General features: G+C 40.9%; 2 protein-coding genes across 5 annotated transcripts in view; both read right to left on the minus strand.

The window, feature by feature from the left end:
• The window catches only part of LOC6499358 (protein doublesex), a 37,049-nt gene extending 34,054 nt beyond the window's left edge, over positions 1-2,995 (minus strand). Inside the window, exon 1 of one of the 3 annotated variants that reach the window (XM_014910547.3) lies at positions 2,419-2,992. The gene's annotated coding sequence lies outside the window, so the exon portion shown is untranslated. Of the gene's footprint in view, positions 1-2,418 lie in introns of all 3 variants that reach the window. The other 2 variants (XM_014910546.3, XM_001954765.4) reach the window with 2 other exon arrangements.
• Positions 2,996-14,879: 11,884 nt separating this feature from the next.
• On the minus strand, positions 14,880-18,671 carry LOC6499357 (4F2 cell-surface antigen heavy chain). Of its 2 annotated transcripts, XM_014910545.3 has the most exons (8): positions 18,452-18,671; positions 18,289-18,392; positions 18,209-18,233; positions 17,713-17,826; positions 16,973-17,151; positions 15,601-16,877; positions 15,521-15,526; positions 14,880-15,373 (listed from the first exon to the last, which is right to left on the minus strand). In XM_014910545.3, the coding sequence occupies exons 2-8, from the start codon at positions 18,334-18,336 to the stop codon at positions 15,130-15,132; spliced, it is 1,893 nt and encodes a 630-aa protein (XP_014766031.2). In that variant the 5' UTR covers positions 18,337-18,392; positions 18,452-18,671; the 3' UTR covers positions 14,880-15,129. The 2 variants fall into 2 exon arrangements, with proteins under 2 accessions (XP_014766031.2, XP_001954802.3); XM_001954766.4 differs by lacking the exon at positions 15,521-15,526 and having other exon boundaries at positions 18,452-18,665.
• Between the last annotated feature and the right edge of the window lie 25 nt (positions 18,672-18,696).

The following is an 18,696-nucleotide window of genomic DNA, read 5'->3' on the forward strand; positions in this document are numbered from 1 at the left end:
TTCAAACATGACTCCCATAAATATGCAATACTTTTATCTTGGCTTGCTGATATTAAGATAATATTAAATTAAATTAGTTTCATTAATTTTTATGAATCTCTTATACTACCCTAGTCTTGTTTAAAATTTAATTAAATTGTAAAAATTGTTTAAAGAAATATATTTTGTAGACACTGTGCCCCGTTGACGTTGCGTGCATTTGGAGAAATGGGGGGCTGCACACTGATACACACACTCACACACACCGCTGCCAGCACTCTCACAAAGGCGCAGCGACAAACAGACACAGCCCTTGTACATAGGCAGCCTTACACACATTGGCTGGCAGCTCGGCATTGTTGTTGTTGTCGTGTTTGTTGCTTTTGTTGTTATCGCTTTCGTTGCAGTTCTTGTGTTGGCAGTTGGTTGTCGAAGTCGCACTGCGACTTGCAACTTGTTCGAGTTGCAGTTCGACCTGCACTGAGTTGCAGCGCTCCCACGTATTTTTTTTTCACCGTTTGCTTTGTTTAATTTCATTTCCGCTTTGTGCTGCGAACTTTATTGCGTTTGTTTTGGTCATTCCTTCGTACCAAAGGGCGTATGAGTGATGTGCAGCTTTCGAGATAGCCCTGGGGGTATTATGGCCTATCAGAGGCTTGTGCAACTTGCCGAAGGGTATCTAGTCGTTATTATATGACTAACAATATTAAATTGGAATCATTTTAGTTATATAAGGCTTCGAAGTATTTAATATATTATATAGAAAATTTGTATCTTAAAGATATTGTATAGCTATAAAAAGATATGGTATTAATTATATGTTTCTTAGGTCTTTTTAACGCTTTTTATTAAATAAATCACATAGTATTTTTGAAACATAACAATTTTTTTAAATAACATTATTTTCAAATATTTCTAATGTTCAAAAATTTTTCTCACTGAATATTTCTATTTACTTTTGTTTTCAAAGACAGTTCTTATTGCTAATTCAAATGCATTTAATTACATTCTTATCAAATCAAGGAAGGGAATTTCGTATTCATTGTCATAAATTGAGCGATTACCCTTGCATGCAGGTGTGTTTAATTCGAGTTTAATCTAATTTGCAAATAGTGTGACATTAGGGTGATTCATTGTACTTGCTTATCTATTGGCCAGGTTCCATGACCCATATATGTATGTACGAACATTTCATGTTTAGTATTTAGTATAATTTGTTAGCCACTGATAAGAAATGATTGCTATTCTTGTTCAAAAAGAGACATGGGGGCTCTTAACTAATGGTCAGGTATTTGAGCTGATTAGCAGAATGGCACGAAATGTTTGTTTGCTTCAATTTCGGCCAACTGTAATGGCTTAATTCTGGGTGTCTAAAGAGTTAATGCCACACTCTGGCCAAGAGAGGTAATTGAGCATGGAAGATGAACTGATAGCGGGCCCGCATTCGTGTCCCGCCCTCTTTCTTCCACCGCCCCTGGGGCCACGGGAAATCGTTGTTACTTCTGCCCGCCTCGTTGTATTAAAAAACTGCACACGATTGCTTATCTCGCATGTCGCAACTAATTTGTATTTGCCGAGAGATCGAGAGAACGAGCACTGCTGGAGGAGCCCCGCGAAGAGCAAGACACTCTGGGACTCGTATCAGCGGAATGCGAATTTTATATTTTAGGTAATTATGTTATGGGAGCTTCGGGGAGATCAGGCCTGCTTAATTAATTTATTGTAAAGATATAAGCCCGGCTTAGGTTATTAAATGGCAAACCCATCTCAAGTCATTTATATGGTAATCACAAAGAGGCAAGCAAGGTGCAGACCAAGGTGTGCGTAGCTAGTGGACCTCGAGGTAAACGTGAGCGATCGTAAGTCTTAACTAAATCGATGTAAACCGGATGGAACTGAACTTTCAAATGGAATTATAATAAAATTCTTTCCTTCTTCGGGGCTTTGTCTCCATTTGCATTTGCCTCCGGAGTCACTGACTTGAGTCCAGATTCCTTATATGCTGCCATCTCCCCCACATTAGCCTACTCTATCCTAATAGGGTTTTGTAGGCAAAGACTGGATTTTTTTCTGCTTTTCTACGAATGCGAAGGCGACCGCGAAACACGACTTGCTGCTCCGGGTAAGCCGGCAAAGTTTCCTGTACAATTTTGGTAGCAGTGACCGGCAGGCAAGGCAGACAATGGCCCGATCCCGATCCCCGCCTGACCCAAGAACTGCCCCATACTGCCATTGTAGATGACAATCGCGGAGCGTACCTGCCGCTATCGCCATTAAGCCTTGTACACACGGGCATTTATGTCAGGCAATTACAAGGCAGTTTGCAACGCCCCCAAAGCGGGCAGGCCGGAGAGTGACGACCAGGGGTCGGAGAGGGGAACTATGTGGCATGCCACTAACATGTGGTAGCAAAGCAGTCATAACTCATTGTTCACTTACCGCAGCAACCAGGCGAAATGCAGCCAGTCGGACTATACCTCGGTCAGACTATCTGCCGACTTGCCGACTAGTTTTATCTTTTGTTTATCCGTATCTGCATCTATATTTGCGTTTTTTGTTTTTTTTTTGTTTTTGTGTTTTTGCGCCTTCCAAGTACACGGCTCTCGGTTATGCAAGCGAGATGAGATGTGAGAGAATCGGTGACGATCTGCGAGAGCGTTGGGGATCGTTGGGCACTGAGACTGAGACCGAGAGTGAGAGTTCCCGGTAGAGGAGCCAGCGGTGAATATTATTATTTGTTATCTTAAGGGTACAAATTCGTTTGGCATGGCACTAGTAGCTTGAATTTATTGCCCCTTCCATCACTCGCGTTTTATGCTGATTTTAGAATCTAGAGATATTTTCAGACTGGGTAGCACTACAAAAAAACTATCACATTTCGCTCCAGTTTTGATTCGGTTTCGGTGCGGGTTAAGATTGCGAATTCGAGCACGGAACGCGAAGCTCGCCAACCGAGCAGCGTGCACGAGCGCAAAGGACGATCGATGCCAACAAACTGGTTGCGGAGCACTGAAGCTCCAAGCTCTGAGCACCCGGACCAGTCCGACAGCCGACCCACGGGGGCATGGGTGGCAGGGACGGGCCGCGGGCCGCGGTCTGAGCATGTGTTTAGCTGGCAGAGAGACGGACCCACCGACTGTCGTCGCAACGCTTTTGGTATTTGCACTTCGCTGCAGTGCAAAAAATAAAACGATTGCGGGCGTAGTCGGCCTTAGCAACTACTGGATCCACTATAGATTGTTTCCAATTTTTAATGATTTTCTTAAAATAGTAATAATAAAAAATTACAGTCAAATTATTTACTTATTTAAGTATTTATTTCTTTTATTGATATAATAAATTTGCTTTTCATAATTACGAAGGATGGTTACAATACAAAGTCTGTATTTCCGGCATCCCTGAAGTAGGCAATACATTTTTTAAGTTGATTCTAAACTACGGCGCTTGAATAGAATTGGGCTTTAAGAATTTATACCTTTTAAATATCAAAGAAATTACGCTTGAAATAATTAAAGAATAAACTTTAATTTTTGTTTTATCAAATTAAGAATAAAAACTAATAAGATCGAAAAAAGAAAGGTATTCGGGGGCACTTAAACGAAAGCATCTTGAGAGTAAAAGAGCGTGCGAGTGAAACAAGTCTGGGAGATTGGAAAAGTGCATTTGCCCCACAAAACCGTAAGAGCTGTGGGGCTACAAAATATTAAAAAAAAAAGTTGTTCTCTCTTAGCCAGAGCTCTTCTACCATGAGCTCTTCGGCTTCCATGTGCTTTGCGAATCTCTGCGAGGCAGTCGAGTGGAGCAACTTTGTTGCCGTACATTGACGTCTCCGGCTGCAAATGACGATCGTAAATTGCACTCTCACAATCTCCCAAATTTCCCACTCTCCTGCTCTCAATCTCTTTCTCTTTGAGGGGATCGGTGGGCCCGAACGAAGAAGATGTACAGCCTTTTATGGCCAGAATCGGGGAATCGGGTTTGGACGTCTAGCCAACGGCCTTTGATATAGGTCGAGCTTCCATCGGACCGGGCTCGCCGGGCTCGGCGCATCAGAATATTTATGCCACCTTCAGGTGCCCCGATTTGCGTGTGCCGCACTCACATTTATCACATTTAAAGTTTCTTTTCATCAGCCGTTCCATCGCTAGCCGCAATCGTTTATTCGGCCAGATTCAGATAATTAAGCTCGAGCACGGTTCCATTAAAGTCACTGTCTCCCCGAGGCAGAACACGCAGTGAACATAATCGAAGCCTTCTGTAAAGATTGCAGTGCCAAGGAGAGACCGAAATTCAAGGATCGTGCTGATCACTGAGAGACTTATGATCGCACCCGAAATTTCGGTACAAATTATGGTAATTTTGCAAAAACATATGTGAACATGTTTTTTTGTTCTCTTTAGGTAATACGTATTAAAATACCTGGTAACTTTGTTTAAAAGGTAAACAAAGGGATAACTATACAAGGGTTAAAAAGTCAAGTAAAAAAAAATGTTCAAGCTTAAACTTTAATGTTATTTCAGTTGTGTTTATTTATTGAAGAGAAATAAAGCTTACAAAAAAGTATTAAGTACAACTGGACAATATGGAAGACAATAAAGCTCACAGCGAAGACCATATCTTTGCCAATACATATCCGATTCTCAAGCGGAGTACCTTAAACGATTTGTAGATCGATGTTCTATCGACCTGCATTAAAATCCAGAAACAAAATATTTTTTTCGATTTTTTCTCAACTTTGGTGGGGGATACCCTTCAAAATGTGCAAAATGCGTAGGAAGGACAATATAGCTCACAGCGAAGACCATATCTTTGTCAATACTTGCCCGATTCTCAAGCGGAGTAGCTTAAACGATTTGTAGATCGATTTCCCATTAATCTGCATCAAAATCCAGAAACAAAATATTTTTTCGATTTTTTCTTAACTTTTGTGGGGGATACCCTTCAAAAAGTGCAAAATGCGTAGGAAGGACAATATAGCTCACAGCGAAGTCCATATCTTTGCCAATACTTGCCCGATTCTCAAGCGGAGTACCTTAAACGATTTGTAGATCGATTCTCCATCGATCTGCATTAAAATCCAGAAACAAAATATTTTTTCGATTTTTTCTCAACTTTTGTGGGGGATACCCTTCAAAATGTGCAAAATGCGTAGGAAGGACAATATAGCTCACAGCGAAGACCATATCTTTGTCAATACTTGCCCGATTCTCAAGCGGAGTAGCTTAAACGATTTGTAGATCGATTTCCCATTAATCTGCATCAAAATCCAGAAACAAAATATTTTTTCGATTTTTTCTCAACTTTTGTGGGGGATACCCTTCAAAATGTGCAAAATGCGTAGGAAGGACAATATAGCTCACAGCGAAGTCCATATCTTTGCCAATACTTGCCCGATTCTCAAGCGGAGTAGCTTAAACGATTTGTAGATCGATTCTCCATCGATCTGCATCAAAATCCAGAAACAAAATATTTTTTCGATTTTTTGTCTCAACTTTTGTGGGGCATACCCTTCAAAATGTGCAAAATGCGTAGGAAGGACCATATAGCTCACAGCGAAGTCCATATCTTTGCCAATACTTGCCCGATTCTCAAGCAGAGTAGCTTAAACGATTTGTAGATCGATTCTCCATCGATCTGCATCAAAATCCAGAAACAAAATATTTTTTCGATTTTTTTTCAACTTTTGTGGGGGATACCCTTTAAAAAGTGCAAAATGCGTAGGAAGGACAATATAGCTCACAGCGAAGTCCATATCTTTGCCAATACTTGCCCGATTCTCAAGCAGAGTACCTTAAACGATTTGTAGATCGATTCTCCATCGATCTGCATTAAAATCCAGAAACAAAATATTTTTTTCGATTTTTTCTCAACTTTGGTGGGGGATACCCTTCAAAATGTGCAAAATGCGTAGGAAGGACCATATAGCTCACAGCGAAGTCCATATCTTTGCCAATACTTGCCCGATTCTCAAGCGGAGTACCTTAAACGATTTGTAGATCGATTCTCCATCGATCTGCATTAAAATCCAGAAACAAAATATTTTTTCGATTTTTTCTCAACTTTTGTGGGGGATACCCTTCAAAATGTGCAAAATGCGTAGGAAGGACAATATAGCTCACAGCGAAGACCATATCTTTGTCAATACTTGCCCGATTCTCAAGCGGAGTAGCTTAAACGATTTGTAGATCGATTTCCCATTAATCTGCATCAAAATCCAGAAACAAAATATTTTTTCGATTTTTTCTCAACTTTTGTGGGGGATACCCTTCAAAATGTGCAAAATGCGTAGGAAGGACAATATAGCTCACAGCGAAGTCCATATCTTTGCCAATACTTGCCCGATTCTCAAGCGGAGTAGCTTAAACGATTTGTAGATCGATTCTCCATCGATCTGCATCAAAATCCAGAAACAAAATATTTTTTCGATTTTTTGTCTCAACTTTTGTGGGGCATACCCTTCAAAATGTGCAAAATGCGTAGGAAGGACCATATAGCTCACAGCGAAGTCCATATCTTTGCCAATACTTGCCCGATTCTCAAGCAGAGTAGCTTAAACGATTTGTAGATCGATTCTCCATCGATCTGCATCAAAATCCAGAAACAAAATATTTTTTCGATTTTTTTTCAACTTTTGTGGGGGATACCCTTTAAAAAGTGCAAAATGCGTAGGAAGGACAATATAGCTCACAGCGAAGTCCATATCTTTGCCAATACTTGCCCGATTCTCAAGCAGAGTACCTTAAACGATTTGTAGATCGATTCTCCATCGATCTGCATTAAAATCCAGAAACAAAATATTTTTTCGATTTTTTCTCAACTTTTGTGGGGGATACCCTTCAAAATGTGCAAAATGCGTAGGAAGGACCATATAGCTCACAGCGAAGTCCATATCTTTGCCAATACTTGCCCGATTCTCAAGCAGAGTAGCTTAAACGATTTGTAGATCGATTCTCCATCGATCTGCATCAAAATCCAGAAACAAAATATTTTTTCGATTTTTTCTCAACTTTTGTGGGGGATACCCTTTAAAAAGTGCAAAATGCGTAGGAAGGACAATATAGCTCACAGCGAAGTCCATATCTTTGCCAATACTTGCCCGATTCTCAAGCAGAGTACCTTAAACGATTTGTAGATCGATTCTCCATCGATCTGCATTAAAATCCAGAAACAAAATATTTTTTCGATTTTTTCTCAACTTTTGTGGGGGATACCCTTCAAAATGTGCAAAATGCGTAGGAAGGACAATATAGCTCACAGCGAAGACCATATCTTTGTCAATACTTGCCCGATTCTCAAGCGGAGTACCTTAAACGATTTGTAGATCGATTCTCCATCGATCTGCATTAAAATCCAGAAACAAAATATTTTTTCGATTTTTTCTCAACTTTTGTGGGGGATACCCTTCAAAATGTGCAAAATGCGTAGGAAGGACCATATAGCTCACAGCGAAGTCCATATCTTTGCCAATACATATCCGATTCTCAAGCGGAGTACCTTAAACGATTTGTAGATCGATGTTCTATCGACCTGCATTAAAATCCAGAAACAAAATATTTTTTTCGATTTTTTCTCAACTTTGGTGGGGGATACCCTTCAAAATGTGCAAAATGCGTAGGAAGGACCATATAGCTCACAGCGAAGTCCATATCTTTGCCAATACTTGCCCGATTCTCAAGCAGAGTAGCTTAAACGATTTGTAGATCGATTCTCCATCGATCTGCATTAAAATCCAGAAACAAAATATTTTTTCGATTTTTTCTCAACTTTTGTGGGGGATACCCTTCAAAATGTGCAAAATGCGTAGGAAGGACCATATAGCTCACAGCGAAGTCCATATCTTTGCCAATACATATCCGATTCTCAAGCGGAGTACCTTAAACGATTTGTAGATCGATGTTCTATCGACCTGCATTAAAATCCAGAAACAAAATATTTTTTTCGATTTTTTCTCAACTTTGGTGGGGGATACCCTTCAAAATGTGCAAAATGCGTAGGAAGGACCATATAGCTCACAGCGAAGTCCATATCTTTGCCAATACTTGCCCGATTCTCAAGCAGAGTAGCTTAAACGATTTGTAGATCGATTCTCCATCGATCTGCATCAAAATCCAGAAACAAAATATTTTTTCGATTTTTTCTCAACTTTTGTGGGGGATACCCTTTAAAAAGTGCAAAATGCGTAGGAAGGACAATATAGCTCACAGCGAAGTCCATATCTTTGCCAATACTTGCCCGATTCTCAAGCAGAGTACCTTAAACGATTTGTAGATCGATTCTCCATCGATCTGCATTAAAATCCAGAAACAAAATATTTTTTCGATTTTTTCTCAACTTTTGTGGGGGATACCCTTCAAAATGTGCAAAATGCGTAGGAAGGACAATATAGCTCACAGCGAAGACCATATCTTTGTCAATACTTGCCCGATTCTCAAGCGGAGTAGCTTAAACGATTTGTAGATCGATTTCCCATTAATCTGCATCAAAATCCAGAAACAAAATATTTTTTCGATTTTTTCTTAACTTTTGTGGGGGATACCCTTCAAAAAGTGCAAAATGCGTAGGAAGGACAATATAGCTCACAGCGAAGTCCATATCTTTGCCAATACTTGCCCGATTCTCAAGCGGAGTAGCTTAAACGATTTGTAGATCGATTCTCCATCGATCTGCATCAAAATCCAGAAACAAAATATTTTTTCGATTTTTTCTCAACTTTTGTGGGGGATACCCTTTAAAAAGTGCAAAATGCGTAGGAAGGACAATATAGCTCACAGCGAAGTCCATATCTTTGCCAATACTTGCCCGATTCTCAAGCGGAGTACCTTAAACGATTTGTAGATCGATGTTCTATCGACCTGCATTAAAATCCAGAAACAAAATATTTTTTTCGATTTTTTCTCAACTTTGGTGGGGGATACCCTTCAAAATGTGCAAAATGCGTAGGAAGGACAATATAGCTCACAGCGAAGCCCATATCTTTGCCAATAATTCCCCGATTCTCAGGCGGAGTACCTTAAACGATTTGTAGATCGATTTTCCATCGATCTGCATCAAAATCCAGAAACAAAATATTTTTTCGATTTTTTTTCAACTTTTGTGGGGGATACCCTTCAAAAGGAAGGACAATATAGCTCACAGCGAAGCCCATATCTTTGCCAATAATTGATCTGCATTAAAATCCAGAAACAAAATATTTTTTCGATTTTTTCTCAACTTTTGTGGGGGATACCCTTCAAAATGTGCAAAATGCGTAGGAAGGACAATATAGCTCACAGCGAAGCCCATATCTTTGTCAATACTTGCCCGATTCTCAAGCGGAGTACCTTAAACGATTTGTAGATCGATTCTCCATCGATCTGCATCAAAATCCAGAAACAAAATATTTTTTCGATTTTTTTTCAACTTTTGTGGGGGATACCCTTCAAAATGTGCAAAATGCGTAGGAAGGACAATATAGCTCATAGCGAAGTCCATGTCTTTGCCAATACTTGCCCGATTCTCAAGCGGAGTACCTTAAACGATTTGTAGATCGATTTTCCATCGATCTGCATTAAAATCCAGAAACAAAATATTTTTTTCGATTTTTTCTCAACTTTGGTGGGGGATACCCTTCAAAAGGAAGGACAATATAGCTCACAGCGAAGCCCATATCTTTGCCAATAATTGCCCGATTCTCAAGCGGAGTACCTTAAACGATTTGTAGATCGATTCTCCATCGATCTTCATCAAAATCCAGAAACAAAATATTTTTTCGATTTTTTTTCAACTTTTGTGGGGGATACCCTTCAAAATGTGCAAAATGCGTAGGAAGGACAATATAGCTCACAGCGAAGTCCATATCTTTGCCAATACTTGCCCGATTCTCAAGCGGAATACCTTAAACGATTTGTAGATCGATTCTCCATCGATCTGCATTAAAATCCAGAAACAAAATATTTTTTCGATTTTTTCTCAACTTTTGTGGGGGATACCCTTCAAAAGGAAGGACAATATAGCTCACAGCGAAGCCCATATCTTTGCCAATAATTGATCTGCATTAAAATCCAGAAACAAAATATTTTTTCGATTTTTTCTCAACTTTTGTGGGGGATACCCTTCAAAATGTGCAAAATGCGTAGGAAGGACAATATAGCTCACAGCGAAGCCCATATCTTTGTCAATACTTGCCCGATTCTCAAGCGGAATACCTTAAACGATTTGTAGATCGATTCTCCATCGATCTGCATTAAAATCCAGAAACAAAATATTTTTTCGATTTTTTCTCAACTTTTGTGGGGGATACCCTTCAAAAGGAAGGACAATATAGCTCACAGCGAAGCCCATATCTTTGCCAATAATTGATCTGCATTAAAATCCAGAAACAAAATATTTTTTCGATTTTTTCTCAACTTTTGTGGGGGATACCCTTCAAAATGTGCAAAATGCGTAGGAAGGACAATATAGCTCATAGCGAAGTCCATGTCTTTGCCAATACTTGCCCGATTCTCAAGCGGAGTACCTTAAACGATTTGTAGATCGATTTTCCATCGATCTGCATTAAAATCCAGAAACAAAATATTTTTTTCGATTTTTTCTCAACTTTGGTGGGGGATACCCTTCAAAAGGAAGGACAATATAGCTCACAGCGAAGCCCATATCTTTGCCAATAATTGCCCGATTCTCAAGCGGAGTACCTTAAACGATTTGTAGATCGATTCTCCATCGATCTTCATCAAAATCCAGAAACAAAATATTTTTTCGATTTTTTTTCAACTTTTGTGGGGGATACCCTTCAAAATGTGCAAAATGCGTAGGAAGGACAATATAGCTCATAGCGAAGTCCATGTCTTTGCCAATACTTGCCCGATTCTCAAGCGGAGTACCTTAAACGATTTGTAGATCGATTTTCCATCGATCTGCATCAAACTCCAAAGAGACAATGTTTTTCCCGATTTTTGCTCATTTTTTTGGGAAAAAAATTATCCCCTTTGTTCCCTTTAAAATTGTGTAAACTGCTTGGGAAGGACAATATAGCTTTCAGCGAAGGCCATATCTTTGGCCATTTTATTAAGCGGAATACCTCTAAAGATTTTTAGATCGATTCTCCACTGATCTGTGTCAAAATCTTGCTGTAAATCTGCATCAAAACCTCTGAACAACATTTTTGATCGATTTTCGACCAATTTATTTTGTTTTCTTGTTCTGACTGTGAAAGATAAGAAAGCATCGATTGTATTCGGCATCAGTGGAATTTAGAACCTGCGGCAAAAACAAATTAAGCTTGAATTCCATTCCTCAATATCAATAACGGCTGGAATTCAAAAAATCATTGTAGCCATACTTCATGCATATTCATAGCTCGGTTCACACGCATTTCAGCCAACATTTAGGAAGAGTGTCGAAAGATCGTGGCTGCAGGCATTGGCTTCGCAGGCCGACTTCAGTTGCATACTCGTAAATCAATTAGCGAAGAGCGACGAGCGAAGAGTATCTGGCAGATACGCAACCGAAGCGAAACTTGTTTGGATCCGCCGCACGGCTTTCGAGTTCTCGATTCGCTCTCAAAAAACGCCAACAAACACGGGCCAGAAAGGCAAACAAAATACAGAAACAGAGAAAATGTAAATGCCAAGGAAACCGGCAAATATTTATTTATGATTGCTCTCGCTCTGCCTCACATCTCTCACTCTCCTCGGCTCCTTCCGCAATTCTCTAGATACAGATACTCGCGAACTTAGGGTCGAGATGCACTCGTCCCCCGCATCGATCAACTATTTGCATGTTTTATTTTTAACGATTCCACCGCAAACGGTGGCAATTGCAAACATTTATACAAATTGACGTTTGCCTGTCGCTGTTGTCACCTCGCAAGCCGCACAAAGATACCCAGCCTCGGCCCGGGCCCGGGCGACACTTGGAAATGCTGCGAAGTGTGGCGATGCCAGTGCAGTGCAGAATTCTCCAAATGACCCGGCGATGTAATTCAAGTTGCCAACCGCAGACGTGCCCCCGATTCCCCACTGGTATCCCCCTTTCCCACCCCATCAGCTCGTGTTCGTGTTTTATAATTGTTATGGCCATTCTACAAGTTGTTTTACATTGTTGGCCCTCTTCCGAGGGCTTTGGGCCGGGCTCAGAGCTCGCTTTAGTGGGTAGCTGGATGAGTTGCTTAGGCATGCGAATCGCACACATGACTGGCGCCCAGATCACATGAATATATATCACTGCTGGCTTTTGCATTTCCTCTGAAATTCGACCAAAGAGTGGATAACGCGAAACCGCATCCGTGAAATTGCTCTAGTTGGTAATAAAGTTGTAGATTGTTACCAATGGATAGAAAATATGTGGTATTGGTTACTAAGAAGACAGCTTTACTGTTCCAAAAGATTATTATAAATTTTTTCTTGCAAATTAAAAGCAAGTCCTCAAAGCTACTTAAAAGTTCTTGAGCTCTCACTTAGCCATAATTTAACACTCAAATTTCGTCAGTTTTTATAAATATGGCTTGAGTGGAACTCCTTTTTGTTCTGAACTCATAATTATAGTCATTCAGCCGGCTTTACCTTAATTTTCAGGCGACGATTAATTCTCATCCCCGAAAGCTGGCTCGTCCTCTTGCCTCTTGGCCTTGTTAATTTTAAGCTACTCCCGTCGCCCTCCAAACAAGAAATTTGAGATGTTTTTAAAGCCGAACAAATTGGTAGCTTAATGACAAATGGAGTGCCAAAAAACGTGTTTTATGCTCATAACCAAGATACGCAAAGAAAGATATTTAAGGCACGAAGAAGAGCCCAGATTCCGACAGGCCGCAATGCTCCAAAGTTAAGTGAGCTGGCTGGTGAAGGCAATCTGCATATAAAACGTAACCAATACCAAAGGACCAACCTTTTAACCGACGGGGAGACTTCTCCTGAAGGACATCAAGGGGGGCTCAATTCCGAGGAAGAAGGAGTTTTTCGAACAGAGAGTAATTTACGCTTGCATGCAAATTGAAAAACAGTCCAGAGCAGGCTCTGGACAGTGGACAGTGGACACTGGACCCTGGACACTGTACACTGGATTCTGGAGTGTGGACTATGGACTGAGATGGGGATAAGTGGGGTGTTGGAGCGAGTGGCGAGCTGATTGGGCGCCGGGATGATGCATTTTAAAACAAATTGGCACAGTTTGTGAGAGGTGGCCTGTGGGTTTGCTGATGGTGTTGTGGCGTGTTTGTCACTCAATTAGATGCAACTCATTTAGCCGCTTTCGCATTTGGCCGGCTGGCATTTGTGTGCACAAAATGTTAATCAAAGCCTGATGGCTTTTTTTTTTAGGCCAACTAATGAGTGATATTAGGCGGAGAGTGGGGATATCCTCGGATGGGGGTGGATGTGGCACAGACATATTCATGACAGCCACTCAATTAATATGCAAAATTTATGCATGGGAAAGTTCAAAACAAACAAACGAACCATACCAACAAAGAGTTGTATAAAATCGGGCGGGAAATATAGGGGGATATGGGGAAGGAAGTGCAAGTGCGATAAAAAATCAATACAAATTAGCAGCTTGCCTTTGTTGTTGTTATGTGGTCTTTATTGAATCCAGTTGATTTTACTGTTGCCTTTGTGCCCCATAATCCGATGTAAGCCCCTCAAAAGTGTGTTCTATGTGTGAGCTTAAATAGCCGTCATGCGAATAATCTATGACACCCAAGTCCCATAAGTATTGAATTTTAATTGTAGAGCTTCATGAAGACAAAGTAATAGGTATATATTGTAGGAGAGAATAATAAACAATTTTTATAATATATTATATTCAAAAAGCTATGATTCTTTAAGTCCTCAATACATAAACCTCAATTCATTTCGAGATTCAAGGACTGCCGTCTGCCGTAATAGATTAATTTGCGAGTGTGACAAGCCAGCAGATGTGTTGCACGTTGCAATTAAATCGCCGGCCAGCCACCGTGGATGGCCTGTCGTGAAGGGTAGTAACTGCTGGTGCTGCACTTGATGACTGGCTGATGGAAAAGTTGTAGCGACAAAATAATTTCGCATGCCACAAGGCCAGCTCCGAGGTTGTGAGTGCAAATGGAGGGTGGTGTAGATGGCAGGTGGAATGCACAGCGGGCCAGTCCAAAAGTTTGCTGCTTTCGGATGATGATAATCACGATGATGATAATGATGTCCTGCGCAACAATAGTTTGCATCTCAGAGATATCCCAAATGAAGTTGAGTTTGTTCTTCTTGGTAGTAGCATTTTCTTGTTATTGTTGCTGGCTTGCCGCAATCAACTGCACTGCATGTTGTGGTTCCTCTAACAACTCGCCTCTTTCTCGGTGAGTTGGTTTGAGCTGTTTGTGTATCTAATCACATTAGCACGTGCGCATATCCTTTTTGGCCGGAACGTATCTGCGTATGTGGAGGGTGGAATGGGGAATGGAGATCCTGCTCCCCAGGCTGCCATTCGTAGCCAGGACTCTGCAAACTAAAAACATTTTGGGCGCTTTGTTTTTGGCTCATTTCGTTTGTCGATTTTGATTATTTGTCTGTGGCTGCCCGCACAGACCTTTGTTTGTGCCAGCTCGCCCCAAACTATTTGTATCTCAAAGTTAGCCCACACACGTATCCCAGATATTTTCCTTGTGAATTTCTAACTTTTCACAAAGGCTAAATAATTTTGCATCTTTTTGGTTTTTGGGTCCAGTTGGACGTGGGTGGAATTTAGGAGGGACTTGGCAAAACGTAATAATTTCTATAGTTTTGAGAAGAATTTGAAACTTCCGGTTCCGGCGTTGAAGTTGCCAGATGGTTCGAAAATGGTTGGCTAAAAGTGGCCATTTGTGACTTGCCACTGTTGCCAGATCTTTCCAGTTTATTTAAAATTTTAAATAAGTTTTACTTTTTAATTAGCCCCAGAAACAAGTTTAAAGATTAAACTATAAAAAATAAAGCAAATTTTATTAAATGCAAGCAAATAGTTAATTTATTTTGAAGCGTTTTCAACAATCAGAGAACTTTAACGCGTTCTAAGCAAAGTATTTTTTTAAGAGTTTTGTTTTTCGGCTTTAAATCTCAATAGTTAATGAAGCAAGTTACAATTTAATAAACACATTTATATTCCGTATATAAATATATGCCTTTAAGCCAATGTCAAAGGGCTGCTATTATTTTCGCTGGGGGAAACCGTTTACTCCGTAGTGGCCGGAACGTAGGTGAGGATGATGGTCGAGTGCGGAGCGACCTTGAGTTGCTTGAGATTCACCTTGGCGGCGTGGCCCACCTTGACGGAATTGTCCTGGTTGTTGTAGTCTTCGCTGAAATAGGACACTGTCATCTTTTCGGGAAGCTCGGCAGGACCTGTGAAGTTACTGGACTGCGGCAAGTCGGTGGGATTGAAAACCACAAAGTAGCCAGGATTTCCAGACTTGATTCTAGATGGAAAATAAATCATATTAGTAATTTTATAAATATTTTAAATATGTGTAGTTTAACTATGTAAAACAATAAATATTAAAATTATAAATAAAACTACAAAAATATAATAAAACTTTTTCAAAATACTAAGGTTCTTATTTTACCTTTGCCTTCAGTGGGCAAGCATGTTAGAATTGGATTAAAATTAGTTGAAATATAAAGAGAAACTCTGGAATATAATTACCTGGAATAAGCCACCAAGGAGTCGGCTTGGAACAGCTTCAGCTCGCCGTGCATGTAAGATGCCGATTTACGGAGCTGCTCGATCTGCCTGTAGGTCTCTTCGGTCACGTTTCGATACGCAATGGCGTCCACTGGTACCACCGGGACACCAGGAAGCAGGGAGAGGAACAGGGAAAGGGCCGACGGATCCTGGGGTGTGTCCACATAGATGTCCCCAAAGTTCCACTGCAGCCAGCTGCTGTTGCCAGCCTGGAAGAGTGTGTTCTCCAGATCCTTCTGCAGCGACTTCTCTGGCTTGGACTTGCTGAGGACCTTCACAAAGTCACCGTACATCGGGAGATCAATGCCATTGACGCCGGGCACCTCGCTCAACTGATACACCTGCGGCTGGATCACATCCTCGGCCACCGACAGGAAAGCTTCGTCGGAGGCGTTCTTCACGATGCTCAGGTAATCATACAGGACGTCTCCTAGGCCGGATTGGAACGTGGTCTGCTTGTGGTCATAGAATCCATAGTCGCTGGGTCCTTGGTTCAAGTCCTTGGGAGCTGCCGAAGGGAATTCATCCTCCAGATTCTCGGAGAGCACGAAGAACTTTGTGTTGTTCAGACGGAATCCCTCGACACCCAGGCTAATCAGATGCTTCAGTACGCCTCCGAACTCCTTCCGTACCAGGGTGCTGTTCATTTTGAGGTCGTAGTAGCCGTCCTGGAACTGGGAGAGCACATAGCTGTCGCCCACCTTCTCCCAAGCACTGCGAGTTCCGCCAACCTTGAGCCAGTTGGTGGGCACGGTTGTCTTGCCAGTGACCCACACAAAGGCGGATCGCTTCTCCGGATCGGCAATGGCATCCTGCACCAGCTGCGAGTCCTTGGCCACATAGTTGGGGGTCACATCGAGAATCACCCGGGTATCGCTGCCCTGGTACTGGGCCACCAGTCGCTTTATCTGCTCCTCGACCTCCGGCTTCTTTACGTTGTAGGTCAGGTCGGCGGGCAACTCATAGATGGCTCCTGCGGCATGGATCTTTTTGGCAGATTGGACATCGTCTGGCTTGCAAGTTTCCAGGCTGGCGAACTTGGCGTGCGGGCCGCGCTTGTACCACGGCAATGGCTGAGGAGCGGCGCACTTGGGAGCTCCGATGATGATCAGAATGGCACCCACTAGCATGCCCACCCACACGGCCCAGAAGCCCACGAAGAAGATCCAACGGAGACGGACCCAGAACGGATCATTGGCGTACTTCATCAGTTCCTCCTTGCTCATGCCGGTGAAAGCCTGAAAAAAGAGGATTATTTTTATGATTTATACTTTATAATTTATAATTTAGTTTAAGTTTTAGTTTAGAGAACTATATAGTTTAAAAAACTTACTGGCTTTCCTCCGTTGACTGCTCCAATATCGATTTTGGCATCGCCGTTCTGGTGGTCGCCCTTGATGAACTTGACCTCGTCTCTTCGGTCGGCCAGCTTGTCCTCCAGCCCGCCGGAGCCCAGCATCTGCTCGTCGGCTCCGTCGTTGGGGGCTGTCTTCTCATCCTGGACCATTTCGGCTGAAAAGTGGAGAATAATTCACAAATGGTTAATTGACTCTAATCAGTTCCAATCAAGCTCGGGACAAAAGCTCTTTCATCGTGCGAGACTTTCACTCCAGAACAAGCTCTGTATTATTTAAGGTTACGTTGAAAACCCAAGCCAGGCATGAGCAATATTAATAGGGGAAGGGGGATAAAGTCCCAAACCCCAGTATTCCAGATGGAATTTTCACAAGGGAGTTGTGCTGACGTCACAGAAATCCAGGCACTCACTTCGCGTCTGCGCTTCGCAGAATAATTCGACCTGTGGCTTGCAATGTGGGCTGATAAAAAATCAATATCTTTTTCCGCTTGTAGCGTAGTTTCTTATCTACTCCACTGATAACGCTGTACCACCAAACCTTACAGTTATTCTACGTGCATCTACTTATACATAAGTATATATACATGTTGCATATATTCATTTCTACAGATACATATCCATTAATTTTTCCAGAGCAATATCTACGCTTTGTTACGTCAGCTATCCAATTTTCTCAATTTATGTATCTGTAGATGCGAAAATTGCCTTGTAGTTACCTTTTTCAGGGCCTGAATTTCCTCCCAGAAACTTGTCCTCCGTTATCGTTTTATAAACTTCAGCAGAGTCACTCGCAGCTTCGCCAGAAGCGTTGCTTTTATTAGCAGACACGCCTAAAATGGACCACAATTAGAACAACGATGTGAACACGTTGAGATTTTTTTTAAAATTAATTCAGTGTCAGATAGGTAATACCAGACAAAAAGTATCTTTGGTATTTTTCTGAAGCAGTATATCTGGGTGGCGCTTGGGCAACCCTGTTTTTTCGGCAGCCCTGGCCGCTATGATTGGTAAATTTGTATTTATTTTTTGTTTGGTAATCTTTCTTTTTAATTTACTTCTCATAATTGTTTAGCTTTTTTTTTTTTTTTTACCATTTTTCAAAGGAATATTTTTTTATATAATATAGTCATAAGTAAACTATTGAAGTTCGCTATCTTTTTTTGGTATTATTTTTGGGCGCTTAATTTAAATAGCATTACACATCAAACTTACCAGTTACAGGCAGTGTCACGGAGTTCTAAAAATTAAATAAATATTGTTAAAAAAATACTTGATTATGTAATTAAATTTACCTTGCTGGAAGCCCCTCCCAATCGTTTAAGTCGCGAAAATAAATTCATGGCAGTGGAATGTGAAAAATAGTTTTTGAAATATCTTCAAACTGTCAGTCTTTAATCTTTAAGAAAATAAAACTTGTTACAATAAACTGTAATTAAATATAAATGTTTTCCTTACAAAAAAACGTCAAAAGTGTTAAGATGTAAATAATAATTAACATCCCACAGTAATTATAATGTGTATTTACACGTTAATTATATGTTTTGTTTATACTTTTTTATAAAGAAAATTTTTTGTTGGAAGAAAGGTAAGTAAAGTCACTTTTAGTTTTGCTTCACAACTTTGCACTTAAATTTTTGCAATCTCAATTCTTGAGACCTGTCTCGCTAGAGCTTTGAATCAGAACTGAAGTTGTGAATTTT

The sequence above is a fragment of the Drosophila ananassae genome, chromosome 2L (assembly GCF_017639315.1).
Source record: "Drosophila ananassae strain 14024-0371.13 chromosome 2L, ASM1763931v2, whole genome shotgun sequence".
NCBI lineage: Eukaryota > Metazoa > Arthropoda > Insecta > Diptera > Drosophilidae > Drosophila > Drosophila ananassae.